Below are 15,433 nucleotides of genomic sequence, written 5' to 3' on the forward strand. Positions count from 1 at the left end.
TCTTTCCCTCTCTTTCTGTGAACACTCAACTCTATAGCACGGAGCTCAATTACCCCCGCTCTGTCTCCAGGCTCCTCCTGCCACATTTAGATTGTGTCTTTTATCATTCCAAATTGACATTTATGCTTTTACTCCTATTGTTTTTCCACAGTTCCCACCGTTCATGTTGGGCAATTTATTTTAATCCCTGTCATGGCATGGCCTATAGCCTAGCAAAGCTTGGCTGCAGTAATTTCACCATTGCCATGCGCTGGAAACAAGAAGCCGCCACGCAGAGCTGTTGTCCCACGTCTCTTCTTCCAGTCCTCCGCCTGTCTCACCAGCACCAACTCATTTCTTCTGGCCCGCTCGCTCTCTCTCGCATCTGTCTTTCTCTTTCTGTTCCTTTTTTTACACTCTTTTTTACCAATGATTTAACTCAAGTTAAAGCTGGTGTAATTTTTTCAACTTACTGTACAGAGTCAACTATAAATAAAATACAAAAAATAATATAAAATATAAATTAATTATAATAAATAAATAGAAGTGGTAATAACAAAATAAACATCAAAATAGTAATAATAATAATAATAATAATTTTAAAACATAAATTGAAAATGAATAATAAATAAACTGTCTGTCCGACCAATAGCAGACCCGAAACCGAAGTGGTCAAATCTGATCATTACAATATAATCTGCAGATTATGTAGATATTTCTTTTGTTCCTGGTTCTGTAAAAATAAATGAAACTAGCTAGATATAATCTGTGTGTGTGTGTGTGTGTGTGTTTGGAGGCGAGGCAAGAGACACATATTATTCCGCTTGATTTCCGAATACTCGCGGCTTCATCTGTCGCTTGTGTAGCTAGACAGAGCAAGCCAATCTTCATGGCAGTTTCTCATTGATATGCGTTGAATGTAAATGTGTCTTTTTATTTTTTTTTAAAGAAGGACAGGCTTGCAGGAAGAGCAGGAAGTTTCGATTTAGGCAAAAAGGCCTTTTCTGAACCAATATAGTGTCTCTTTCCCTGTGTTGCTTGTCGACTATGTTGTCTGCCTCCGCCGCTCGCTCACTGAATCAAAACTCAATTATTCATAAACACTGCTAAATGGTGAAGAACGGAAAGCTGAGGGAGAAAGAAACACAGCCTTTTGAAAAGAGAAAGTGATGGAGGCTGGTGGGAAAGAAATTAATGTCAGTAACGGAGGACAGAATAGCTTCACAGCTGTTTCGTGTCCCAATAAATTGAGCATTATGAAGCCTGTGTTGTAAGCGGAAGTTTTGAGAGGGAACGAGCTGCAAGAGAGCAGAATCTGTGACCTTGTGTCATGAAAGAGTTTCTTTCCCTGCACAAAATGAAGCGTTTTTAGTTCATTTTACAGAACTCAATCATGAACAACACCAGGGTGAAATTTTGTTATTGTCTCTGTTGCAAGAGAAGAAGACCCACCTTGGCTGCTTTTGTCTTAGTTCTTTGAGATTAGGATACTGAATGTCCTTCTGTTGTGGATTGTACAATTTATTTATTATTTGATTTTTTACCCTCTAGGGTAGACTGATATATTGAGTCTAAAAAATAATTGGCACATGGCTAATGGCAAAAATATAAAATATATTTTATTTTATTATTTTTATATAAACCATGTTTTTCTGTGCACTTGAGGGTTTTACTGTATAACAGCAATTTAAAAAAAGAAAGCACAAACACAATGCACACCTTTTGACTATGTTTTTATATTTAAAAGACATAAACATGGTAAATTATATGAATCTCAAACATGAGTATGGTGTACCTTTCATATTGATATATAATATACACAATGCTACTTAAAGTAACATTTAAAAAGTTGTTTTATTTCTATCCATTTTGTCTCTCTCCCTTTCTTGTGCAGAAGAAAATTTCATTTATATGATTAATTTCAAAAACAGATTATTCTGTTATCGGCCTATTTCCTCCTCTTAGCTTTTGTTATTTGCAAAATCCACTATTGGTTGACCTCTAGTCATATGTTCAATATGTTCAGTTAAGTTGCCGTATCATCCGTCGGAGGAATGTTCCATAGAGCAAATTCATAGCTACACACCCTGGCAATCAATATCTCTTTCCACAGGCGTCTTAAACGACCCCCTGTCTTCTACCTCCTGCTTGGGAAAGATGTGCACATTACAGTGAGAGATTTTGTATTTAGGCTCTTTCACGTAACTCTGTGCTAATAACAGTAGTCGCCTGTAATCTCTGCATTACTGTACTGACTTTAGCTCGGTTCTCTGGCTGTGAGCTCCACGTCCAGGATAATGGAAGCACAGGAGCGGCCCATTGTCCCTCTGTGATTCCAGCGCTTCACACTGAGACCCCTGGCGTGCCGTTCTCACATGCGAACAAGAAGAGAATCCCAGAAGCGCCATCCTTTATTTTCCCATTGAAGGCCACTGTCACAGCTGCCCATTCAGACGATGCTTCTTCTGCGCCTGTCGCATCAATTTCGGCCGACTATGCCAGGTCCCCTTGAAAAAAACAAAGAATGACGCCTCGGTCGTGGCAGCGCTTTAAACCCTTAAAAGCACAAGTTCCTCCCTGCCTTTGTTCCAGTATGTGGAAAGTGGCCGGGCTGGTTTTGATGGGCATGTCATTGGGCGATAATCCAGTGTTTTGAGCACCATTGTTGGAGCCGAAGAGTTCCTCCAGAGTTCCTCTGGCGCTGTAAGCTGAGAGAGCAGGGCTTTGTGCCCGGCCGGGTTTTGTCGCGCTCCGTTTTTAGAGCGCTCTGACACACTGCATGTAGAGAGATTACACAGCCCTGGCCCTCAGACCGTAGCCGATCTCCCGTTGGTCTAAAATCCTCTTTCATCTCGGAACCTCTTCTTAAGGGACACAAAGGCACTTTTGAATCCCTTGCTTTCCCCTCTTTTCACAGGCTCCTGGAAGAATTTGCTTCCGTTTGACCTCATGTGCCGATGCTGGGAGGTGCGGCGGAGGGTGTGAAACACGCATTATCATATTCACTGTGTTGTTTGCAACCGTTACGTTGAAGAAAAACAAATAAAAGGTGGAATATATGACAGAAATAGACCCAGGCCTTTGTGGTAGTTCATGTGGATAATTGAATTTTTACTTTAGACGCTCAAGAATGTAGACACATCTGTTAAACCTCTAGACACGCTTGAAAACAATATTTGTTCAGAGACTGTCAGGTGGGGCAAATATCTTCATTTATTATGTGCTGTAAAAGATAGTACAGGTGCATCTCAATAAATTAGAATGTTGTGGAAAAGTTCATTTATTTCAGTAATTCAACTCAAATTGTGAAACTCTTGTATTAAATAAATTCAAGGCACACAGACTGAAGTAGTTTAAGTCTTTGGTTCTTTTAATTGTGATGATTTTGGCTCACATTTAACAAAAACCCACCAATTCACTATCTCAACAAATTAGAATATGGTGACATGCCAATCAGCTAATCAACTCAAAACACCTGCAAAGGTTTCCTGAGCCTTCAAAATGGTCTCTCAGTTTGGATCACTAGGCTACACAATCATGGGGAAGACTGCTGATCTGACAGTTGTCCAGAAGACAATCATTGACACCCTTCACAAGGAGGGTAAGCCACAAATATTCATTGCCAAAGAAGCTGGCTGTTCACAGAGTGCTGTATCCAAGCATATTAACAGAAAGTTGAGTGGAAGGAAAAAGTGTGGAAGAAAAAGATGCACAACCAACCGAGAGAACCGCAGCCTTATGAGGATTGTCAAGCAAAATCGATTCAAGAATTTGAGTGAACTTCAAGGGGGTCTGAATACTTTCCGTACCCACTGTATATAGCTGTATTCAACTATAAATGTTAAATTGATTTTTTATTGTAGCAAGCATGTCAGGAGCTAGAAGGCAATGCAAATGTATTTTTGTTTTCATACTCATAGAGACTTCATGTTTTATTTCTCCACCTAACAATAGATTTTATCAAAGTCTTCTTTTTGTGTCTGCTTAGATCTTATTTTCCATAATTGCTCCTTCTCTCTGTTGCAATATGTCTAGCATTTCACCTCTCCTCCTTTCAATTACAAGCGTTTCACTCATGACTACTGAACAGTAAACAGATTCCAGTTGCACTGAATCAAAGCAACCTGAACAACAGGATGTTCTGAATTTGTGGTCTAAAAAACATTTTACAGACAGCATAACATAAAGGAAGAGATGTTCTGTGATTAATCTCCCTTTTCTCTCTCTCTTTCAGGTGCGTCCAGTCATCACAGTCAGACCTCCCTCCGACCTCCTCTGCCTCCCCCGCACAACCACCACCAGTCATCGGCTAATTCCCTCAATCGCAGCAACCAGGCCAGCCGGCGGAACCCGCAGAGCCACGCTCCTACTGCCGCCCCGCCAGATGGACCCTCCACCCCTGAATCCGTCCAGCTCCAGGACAGTTGGGCTCTTAACAGCAGTGTCCCGCTGGAGACACGGTAAGTTTCACAAAAACACCAAAAGACACCTGCTAGGGCTGCAGATTTCATTTTGGGAAAATTATAGAGCTTTTGTTCATTTTTATTGACAGCATATTATGTCGTTAAACATACATTCTCCTTGTCATTATAATGATTAATGATCTCTTGTGTTGTGTCTTGATAAAGGGGACAGTATTGTTATATTATTAAAAATATATAAAAATGTATTATAAAATAATATGATTCAAATTATATACTAAAATAAAACATAATAATTATTCAAATGCATTATTCATTTCCATTCATATTTTGTTACAATAACAACAATTATTTAATAAAACATTATAATCTATTTGTTTGATGACTAATTATACTAGATGCATGTATAACACTCACTACTAATAAAAAACAAGATTTTTACAAAATTACGGTTTTACACACTGTATAATATACATTTTTATATTTTACATTTATATGAACAATTATTTAAATGCATTATTTTTTTATTTATATTACATTAGATTATATTTAAATGTAATTATATAAAATAATATAATCTATATATTTGTGTGTGCTGGGTCTCTGTGGGTTGTATTTTTTTGTTTGTTTATTGTGTAGTATAGTGTATCTCTTCTTGCAGGACTGGAGGGTTGCTCCCCTAGACTCAGCAATACTCTCCTCTATTGCCCTATACACTATTTATGAGACACACACTCTTTTTGTGTCTATTTCTTGTTCTCTCTCTCTCTATCTTTTCCTTCAGTTCCCATCCCCCTATCGTTCAGATCTTTTATTCACCAGGTGCTCCGATACACACCACAACCCAGTTCCTTTAGTACCCCACCCAGCACCATGTCGCGTGTCCAATACCGTGTCGGCACATGTGTTCACACCGCAGAATCCATGAAGAGCCAGGACACACACACGCATAAACACACATTCACACACACTCCACGTCCATCAGCGCCAGTCACCATCCATCTCCACACAGATTCCTCTCGCTCCGTCTCTCCGTCGCTCTCTCCCATAAAAAAATTGACACTCACTTTCATATGAATCAACCGCCGCCTGAAAAATAGGTCATGCGATGGCACGCATGCAAAGCAGGGCTGCAACGGCGTGCACGGGATACGAAAAGTTCTGCTTTGAATGCTAGAGTACTAGCAAGAGAGGAATAGGGCCATATGGTGACAGATTGGTTGAGAGTCACAGAAAGTGAGGAATGTGCAGCTGTCACATTAGATGAAGTGTCTCAGTGGTTGGGAGTCTGGAGCCGAGGGGACCGCAGGTGGAGCAGGCTGGAGTTCGGAGGGAGTTTTTACTGCCGACGCACGCAGCTGCATCGCAGTTTTGAGCGGACGCAGGTTTGCTTCTTCAATATTCTTCATGCACACGCACGCAAATGCACTCTCAGATCCTTCAAACGTATCAAGCTGCCTCCAGACGTTGGACGGGCTACCCACAATCCCCTGACACTTCAAAGTTCTACCCTTGGCTGGCCGATTAGAATGACTTCTTTCAGGGCATATGGACGTGACCTCAAACACCCTCTACCTCATATTGCTTTGTCTGTTAGACAGCCCTGTCTGCCACAAAGTGCAAACCCAGCACTTCTCACGACGGTTTCATGAGATAAATACCATTGGGTATTTACAGAGGCAATTTGGAGCTGCTCTCAGCTCTGCCGTGTTTTTGTAGTGGAGTCGGTGGGGTGATTTGACCCACTATTTGATGCAGCTGTCTGCCCTGTGGCTATTAGGATGTGTGAAAAAAAAAGAAAAATAGTTAGCAAATGTTCAAAAATATTTTAAAAAGATATAAAATACATAAAATTATTATAACATATATAAAAAATATTAAAAGAAATATACACTAAAAGCTGCTAATAAAACGAAGCTCAATGCATTAAAGGCAAAAATATATTTTAGACCATTATAAGATCATAAATAATTTAAACATCTGAAATATATGACATGGAACTTGGTTTAGGAAGAATGTTTAGGGTGGTACCATCATACATAAACTAAAATATTAAACTAAAATAAAAATATTAACTGAAAACACTGAATACTAAAAAAAATTCAAAATAATTCTAAATTTAAAATATGTAATTTTATTCACTAAGCAGCATTTATTTAGATTTTTTTAATTTTTTTTAGTATTTGTGACTCGTGCTGGAAAAATGAGTCGGAAATCAAAAATTAGTTCTATTTAGTTTCACATTCTCCATTAAAATACCTTCAAAATTAATGATATATGACTTGTTGGAATCGGACAAAAAAATGACTGAGCTACAGCTGTTTGAAGGCGATAGAGTCAACAGAGTTGATTTTGAGAAAAATCGAGTTAAAGTTTTCTGAAGATTCCAAAGCAAAATCACCAAGTAACGTTGCATATTTATTTCTTAATAATAATTACTATATTATTAATTACAATATAGCTATTTTTTGTTTTATCTTTGTTATTAAAAATAAGAACAAAGATGCAAATAAACAGTATTTTAATCAAGAGCAGCGAGTGATTCCGTCTTTTCTTTTAATGTTTGATTAACATTGAGACAGATCTATATTAAGACCTACTGTAATGCATGGATCTAATATAATGTTACACAGCAGATTTTTTACCAACCATTAACTAAACGTTCATGTAAGACAACAAATTATGTTTATGTGAATCTCGCCAAGACATATTTCACAATGAAGTACTTTATAGGGAGATTGTGCGGTCTTGGAGAGGCGTGTCTTATGCACATGCTTTGCAAATGTCAGTCAGCTGACCATATTTCACTGGTTTGGACTCGTCATGTAATCGAGAATTCAATATGAATATTCACAAAGCTGGAATGCTGCGCTTTGCAACAACAGACCTACAACTTGTGGTGAGAAGCAGCAGCAGTGATTGTCCAGCATCGTCCAGAAGTGAGAAGATAAAAAGGTACTCCTCTCAGAAAACGTACAAATAAAGATCATTTTAGATGTTTAATTACTATTTGGAGCATTGGGATCGCTAGAAGAGGGGATTGTCCAGCATCGTCCAGAAGTGAGCAGATAAAAAGGTACTCCTCTCAGAAAACGTACAAATAAAGATCATTTTAGATGTTTAATTACTATTTGGAGCATTGGGATCGCTAGAAGAGGGCTTAATGAACTCCTTTTTGTGAAAACCTCAAATTCAACCAAAACTGACATTTTTCACTTCTTTTGCCTGTAGCTCAAAATTAAGCTCAATGAACTGATTTGCTAAATAAACCATCGGAATGAACAGATTCAATAAAACAAATATCAGATTTCCCAACCGAATTACAAATAGATAGGAGAGCGTGTTTCGTTACTCATAGCATCGGTTGTCAAGCTATACTGTCACTTACTGGAAAAAAGTAGCTTGTTTCTGGAAAAGCTGTTTTCTATTTTGAAAGCAGCTGGACTACTGTCAAGCAAAAACTACTGCACTGAAAAATACTAGTTACATTAGAAGCATAATTTCTTTTGGTTGTAGTTTCAGTCAGTTGCCAGGATTTTAATTGTAATTGGCTATGTCTTAAATCTCTTGGTGAGAGATGAAAATAAACCATTTCATGGTGCTGGCCAGTCTCACAAGTGGACCTTAATATGCATGTTTTCCCAAGCTTATTGGTCTACATGAACAGACTCGTTCAACGCTCTTACAGTTTCTTCTTCTTCACAGAGGGGAAATCTCAAACTCGAAGGTTTGAAAAAATGCAGGCTCACGGTGTCTAGCTATGCAAGACTAATTATCTTATGAAATATGATCTCCATCGTTATCTCCCGTCAGTGCATAAGAAATGGCCCAGTTCTGAGGAGCAGCAGAGAGAAGAAACTTTTTTTATTCAAACTGTTTTCCTCCCGGACGTCACACCACCATCAAAATCTCAACTGAGTGTGTGTTAATAGTGCAGTATCAGAGTGCGCTGAACACTTGAGCTCTGGGAGCTCTCCTCCATAGTATCGAGTTTTCAGCCTCGCGTTCAGGAAGCTCCGTATTTATCTGGAAAAAAACTGGGCCTGCCACAGAGACGGAGCCCAATTAGAGGTGGTTTACTTGGGCTAAAACTCCTGCAGTGCCCCCCTGAGCTGGCGCTAATGACGGTGTGCTCCATCTTAGTGGACGGAAATGGGAGAAGATTCTCTATTAGGCGTCAGGGAAGAGCTTGTGTGTCTGCCTGCTGTCTTTTTCTTTTCTTTTCCCCTTCTATCGCTCTCCCCGTGGGCTTGTTCGAAACACCGGTGTCATTTCTCTCACTTGTTCTGCACATGACTTGTCATCCCCTAACAGGCCTCTAACTTCTCCACAGAAAAATACAGAGAAGAAATACTTGCCTTTCCTGCTCTGAATCTCAGCTATCGTTAACTGCTTTTGTTCGTCGCCAGATATATAAATGAACCAGGTGGAATGTGCAGACTTTTGTGGAAATGTTGAAACATGGTCAAATTTAAGCTGAGAGTACTACACGTTCAGTGGTAGCAGAAAATATATAGACTTCCATTCAAAAGTGTGGTGCCTGTAAGATTTTTTGATGTTTCTGAAGAATCTTCCCTAGAAAAAAGTAATATATTTAAAATACATTGATTTCATACTAAGTATAGTTCAAATCTATTAACATATTTACGACATATTGCTCGAGACTTGCTGATATAAAAATAATAATTAAACTTTATTTTAAGTACTACTTGTGCATAATGCACATTTCTTAATATTAAACTTAAAATGTGTTTAATGTTACTATTGATGCAGATTGTATGATCTTTAAATAATATCTGTCTTTAAATGCAAGATATTTAAGGTGTCCCTAAAGTATACTTGCAATAGTTCCACTTTAGCACAATCAAATATACTTAAGCATATCATAAGTTGGACTTCAGCACTACTTCTGCACAATTAAAGTGCATTAAAGGGTTAGTTCACCCAAAAATGAAAATTCTGTCATTAATTACTCACCCTCATGTCGTTTCAAACCCGTAAGACCTTCGTTCATCTTCAGAACACAAATTAGGATATTTTTGATGGAATCTGAGAGCTCTCTGACCCTGCATAGACAGCAATACAACTGAAATGTTCCCAAGTCCAGAAACGTAGCAAGGAGATCTGTAAAATAATCCATGTGACATCAGGGGTTCAACCGTAATTTTACAAAGCCGTGTGACGCAGCTGACACAGAACAGCATACGCTGTTTACGTCCAATTACAGACATTAATGACAGAATTTTTATTTTTGAGTGAACTAACCCTTTAAGTACAAAATTAGTTGTTCCAATTTAGCAGATCTAATTTAGCAGACCTGTGACAGCAAAGATTAATTTTTAGCAGCCATTACTCCAGAAATCATTCTTAAAGAAACATAATTTTTGAACCATTTCTTATTATCACAGTTAAAAACAGATGAGCTGCTCAATATTTTTTGTGCAAACCATTTTTTTTTTCAGGATTCTGTAATAAAAAATAAAAAAAACAGCATTTAGTTGAAATAGAATCTTTTAATAACATTAATGCATCCTTGATGAAAGTAATAATTTCCTAAAAAAAACACCTCAAACATTTGAACTGTAGTGTATAATATTCATTTTTGATTGTGTATTTTATTTTTCTGTTAATACGTTAAATTAAAAATGTCATTTAATTCCCGACATACAAAAACATTAGTAAAAAAAATATACTTTTTTGTGAGGGTCCTTTGAAAATTGTGGTGAGGCAAGAAAAAAACCTACACTTGAAACATAACTGAAACTGAAATATTACCTCACTGTTGAGCCCTAGGATTTCAGCGGCTAGAGATGCTGCTGTATAGGCTTGACTATAATGTACCTAATCAGGCAATTGTACAGTATAATATACAAATCCTTTAATACCTCTGTGCATGCATTAATTCTGTCTTTTATGGGATTTACGTTTACATGGGTTTACATTTCATCTTAGCAGTATGTACTTTTGTGACATTGTTGTGTATTTAAAATGCATTTACAGACTCACTTGAACTGCTGTTTTCCCCCCACTCTCAATGGCCAAAGTGTGGATGCTTCAATTCCCAGATGGTACAAAATGGAGACGTGTTGTGCGACATTATTTTCTTAAGTGGATGGGAATAGCTCTTATCTAGACACTTCACTAGCTGGAGACGGATGAGAATAAAGTGGACAGAATGTAACAGCCTCAGTTTGAGGTTTCTGAATGCTGCCACTGCATCTTATATTGAGGACGGCAGTAGATCGATGTGCTGTATGAGAGAGAGAGAGCCTCTAGTGAGCCCTTTCAATGGACCTCGACATAAAACCATTTTTGGTTGGCTGGGCTTCTTGTAGACATTTATCATATTTTGTGTTTGTGGAAATAAACAGCAGACTTGCATCTATGAAGTGACCATATATTTTGGTCATTACATGCGAACAGCAAAGGACCTTGGCCCTGTAAAACATGTTGAACACCAAACCAGAGGCTTTGTCACCGTATCGGAAATCCCAATTAGGCTGAATGTGTTGGACAGTTCGGACTGTTTATATATTTGTGTGGAATACTAATTCACCTTGAGAGATGTTTGTGTTTGCGTTCTCTGTTCAAATCTTATGTTTGCTTGTTAATTGCTCTGGACCTTTCCGCCTCTGACTGTTTATATATTTGTGTGGAATACTAATTCACCTTGAGAGATGTTTGTGTTTGCGTTCTCTGTTAAAATCTTATGTTTGCTTGTTAATTGCTCTGGACCTTTCCGCCTCTCCCACAGGAGGAGAAAAACGGTGTTTACTGTGAAAGTGAGATTTTTTGCAGCTTTGCCTTGTTTTTGCTTATTGCCATTTTTCTCGGTCGTGCTCTGTTTGCGCTGGTTGGTGTGGACGGTTTGCTGGTGAGATGTCCCTGTAGGGTGAGCATTCACTGATTGGTTCGCTGCTGTTTATTTGCTAACACAAGTTTTCAATTTTTTTAACAAATAAAAAGGTGCAAAAACTTGACATTGGGATTTTTTATTTAAATTCACTGTGATGAAGAAGCTCTAGGAATTCCTATAACAGTAAACCGTGATAAACGCATGGGCATCATCTCGAGGAATTATTGTGATTTTTATGGTAGAAGTTAAGCAGATTTGTTAATTTGATAATGTAGATTTGTTCGTGCTAAGCAGACTTTTTATGTATATACCTGTATATAAAATTACTGTGTTGTTGTTGTTGTTTTCCCCCAAACTCCTAGCCCAGGGCCAAATTTCCTTGTAATAATTAATTTTTAAAGTTGTTTTTAGTGTTGTCATGGTACCTACATTTCATTATTCGGTACCAATACCAGTAAAATCCCATGGTTCTCAGTACCATAGTAAAAGCGATTGTAATGCTATTAATAAATTTAAGTAAAGACGTTAAAACAGTAGCATGTAGCCTTCAAATATTGTTCAATTATGTAAAAATTAGCCGCTTTTACACCATCAGCCAAACCATACTAAGAACTACAAGGTATGATTCCAGTTATGTTTCCACTTAACTCGGCTCGGCAATGCATGGTTAGGAACTGTTCTCCGCTATTGGTTTCACTCTGAAGCTGGCCAAGTGTGCTATTTGAGCAAAATAAACAGAAATATCTGATCATCCTCCATAATGTAATTGCTATTTACATATCATACTGTATGTAAACACCTGCATTGCAAAGGCAACGACTGACACACTTGTATTACGAGCTCTGTTATCACCCCCACAGTGGAAAATTAAACCAAATCTGTGCCGACTTGCCTGGATCGGCACGGAATGGCAACAAGCAACAATTAAGCAACAAGAACTGTTCGGCCTAAAAATCAGCTATTGTATTAAAACAAAATTAAAGTATTAAATCAAATTAAAGTAATATAATAACAAAGAAACACATTACAGATAACAGAACAAGTGGCCGGTCTATTGCACTTACGCTGCAAGACTTTGCACAGATCTATTCTGACACATCAGACTGGTTTTGTCCTATCCATTGCTATGGCTATCACAATATCAAACATCGCAATGTCAGATTCAGTCCCACAGTTTTATACAGTCGTCACTTTAGAAACTTTACAGTGTGTACTTAGCATGAAAAATAACTTTTATTCAAATGGGTTATAAACAGGAAGTGAGCAAAGACTCTCCTTTGTAATCAGTGAAGCTGATATCAGTTCAGTTCATGTTCACATCTTGTTTATACTTTGTTGGCTCAAGCAGAATGAACTTCGGAGGCTCTCACTTATACACCTCTGATTGGCTATTGCATTCACATGCTCAACAAACGTATCTTTGATTGGCTACAATGCTCAGTGCTGCAAAAACACGTTGTGAATTGAAATCTTTGATGCTCTACACTTACACAAATATGGGAGCTTTTGAAAGCAGCCGCCTGTCAGTGAGTCAGTATTTTGTACTACGGGTACTGTGGAAAGACTGGTATCATTACGTTTTTAAAATTTAAGCATTGACTTGGTACTAAAGTACCAATATTTTTGACAACACTAGTTGTTTAAAATTAAAAAATTCCAAAAATGTATTTATATTAAAAAGAATATAAATATAAAAATCCATTGCAACTGAAACATGACTGCATACTATATTATATATAATAACCAACAGCAAGATAGATAGATAGATAGATAGATAGATAGATAGATCGGTCTGTCTCTTTAATGTTGTATAATCTTCAAACCTTCTTGTGAAAAGCACAGCGACACTAAAAAAGAATAAGATGGAGTATCAATTAATTTTCCTTCTGCATGCCATTTTGCAATTAGTGTCCGTCAGATATGATGCAGCTTTGACTCACATGCCTGATAGCCACAGGGTCTGTCCTGTCTATCTCTGTATGTGTGCTCATTAATCATTGTGTGTATGTGTGTAAACCGAACCTACGTGTTGTTTCCATTACCTTGTAGATGTAGCTCAGGGGTTAATGACTGTGGGTCACAGTATGAATATATTGCTACTCTAACGCTTTTATGGGCCGCTTAGTTCTCCTTCCTTTTCTGTCTTTCTCCATTTATCCATCCCCGTCTCCCTTTCACACATCTCTCCTCTTCAGCGTAATGTAATTTGGCCTAGAGGGTCGATTATTCACATGGCCCCGATGTCTGGCTTTAACGCTTCTCTTAAGTTGATTTATCTAACACGTCTGTCAAGCCATATGATGAAATATGTTTGGACTTCAAAGCATTTCCCGGATATTATCTGCTCTTTAAATATAGATTTTGAACTGCATTATTTATGTTTTGATTTTCCCCTTGTATACTATTATGATGAAACATGGCAAGTCCCTGCTATGGAAAGACAATGTTTCATATTCTGTGCTGTGTGTTATTAAGCTAAAATGGAAGAAAATATTGTCTGCCTGCTTTCAGATGAATGATAAAGGCTTGAATGAGTTACCTTGAGCGAGATCTTGTCCACAAATGACCGTGACTGCACAGCAAGATTGCACTGTTTAGTGTGAGGCTACATGCACAAAGTAAAGGCAGCGGAGTAGGGAATGACAGATTTTCTCTCTACCCACTTCACTGCTCTCATCCAGCTCGTATGAAACACACAGTTCGAACTCACCCACTTATTCTGCTGTGAATTCGACCCACAGCTGTGCAGGAACCTGACAGTGCCATTTCACAACCTGTTACTTCTTTCCAGCGCTGAAATGAGCAGCAGCAACCAAACGCAGAAAAGAGAACAATTCAAACTAAAATGAAAATTCTATACTTTTTTCTCACTGTCATGTCTTTCCAAACTCATATGACTTTCTTTCTTCTCTGGACCTGAAAAGAAGTTCAGAAGAGCAGTTCAAAAGCTTTTTTTCCCCATATATATAAAGAATACAGTGACCAGGGCCTGACAAGCTCAAGAAACAAAAAAACAAAAAACAAAAAAAAAGCACTTTCTGAAAGATAATAATCTACAATCATCTGAACCCATACAATAGATTTATGTGAAAAACAGTTGGAAATTTAAATTGTTATTCAATCAAAATCTGTCAAATCTCATTCACACTTCCACATCACAACTGGCAGTTGGTCACGTGACATGCAAGAATCAGTGCCATTAATATATTGATTTGTGAATAAAATGCACAAGTCATATTGACCACTTTCATAGTATGATTATAGTGGGCTATGCTTGACAGCCAATTAATTTATTCCTTCATATATAAATTATTCCTTCATATAAAATGTATTCCTTTATATAGAAAAAAAGTCCTTAAACCTTGGGGTTCCATGGAAAAAAGTACTGTTTTTTACACTACTATTCCAAAGTTTGGGGTCAAGACATTTTATTTTTTTTAACAAATGAATACTTGCCACTCCAATACTTTTATTAATCTATATACTTTTATTCAGCAAGGACACATTCAACTGATCAAAAGAGACAGGAAAGACACTTATACAAATTTATATTTCAAATAAATGCAGTTCTGTCATGACAACTCTCAGAGGGATTGGCATGGTAATGTACATGACCATGTTAATGTATTTGGTGTTGGCTGAATAGATCTGCAACTACCGAGACTTCCTACTACCAATATATCCACAACATGCTGCTGTGAGCATGTAAGAAATATAACTGCTGCAAATATAACATACATGAAATAACCCCCATATAGCATACATGAATCACCTCGTAGCAGATCTATACAGGTGGAACTGGGGAAGCTGGAGGGTTTCTGAAGCAACCTGCAACTGCTACGGCAAGCACTAGTCATATACTGTATTTGAATGTTGAGCAGCGAGCTCATTGGTTACCGATACAGGAGAGAACCAATCAGCTGTGCCATGTGATAATGATGTAATTAGGTCAGCTTGAGTTAGACCCTATCGGACTGCGCCATCTAGAGTTTCATGCCAGAACTCTGTATTTCTGTCATGACAACTCTCGGAGGGATTGGCATGGTAATGTACATGACAATGTTAATGTATTTGGTCGTGGTGGAATAGATCTACTACGCTGCTGCTGCTGCTGCTGCCGCAGCGGCAGAGCAAGTACAGAGACTTGCTACTGCCAATACATCCACAACATGCTGCT

General features: G+C 37.9%; 1 protein-coding gene across 5 annotated transcripts in view; it reads left to right on the forward strand.

Annotated features, from left to right (window-relative positions):
• The window catches only part of tenm2b (teneurin transmembrane protein 2b), a 269,320-nt gene that overhangs the window by 186,933 nt on the left and 66,954 nt on the right, over positions 1-15,433 (forward strand). For all 5 annotated transcript variants that reach the window (XM_016467623.1, XM_016467628.1, XM_016467625.1 and 2 more), the window contains one exon: positions 4,214-4,439. In XM_016467623.1, the coding sequence (XP_016323109.1) occupies positions 4,214-4,439 (226 nt within the window). The remainder of the gene's footprint in view (positions 1-4,213; positions 4,440-15,433) is intronic.

The sequence above is a fragment of the Sinocyclocheilus anshuiensis genome, unplaced genomic scaffold, assembly GCF_001515605.1.
Source record: "Sinocyclocheilus anshuiensis isolate Anshui unplaced genomic scaffold, SAMN03320099.WGS_v1.1 scaffold700, whole genome shotgun sequence".
NCBI lineage: Eukaryota > Metazoa > Chordata > Actinopteri > Cypriniformes > Cyprinidae > Sinocyclocheilus > Sinocyclocheilus anshuiensis.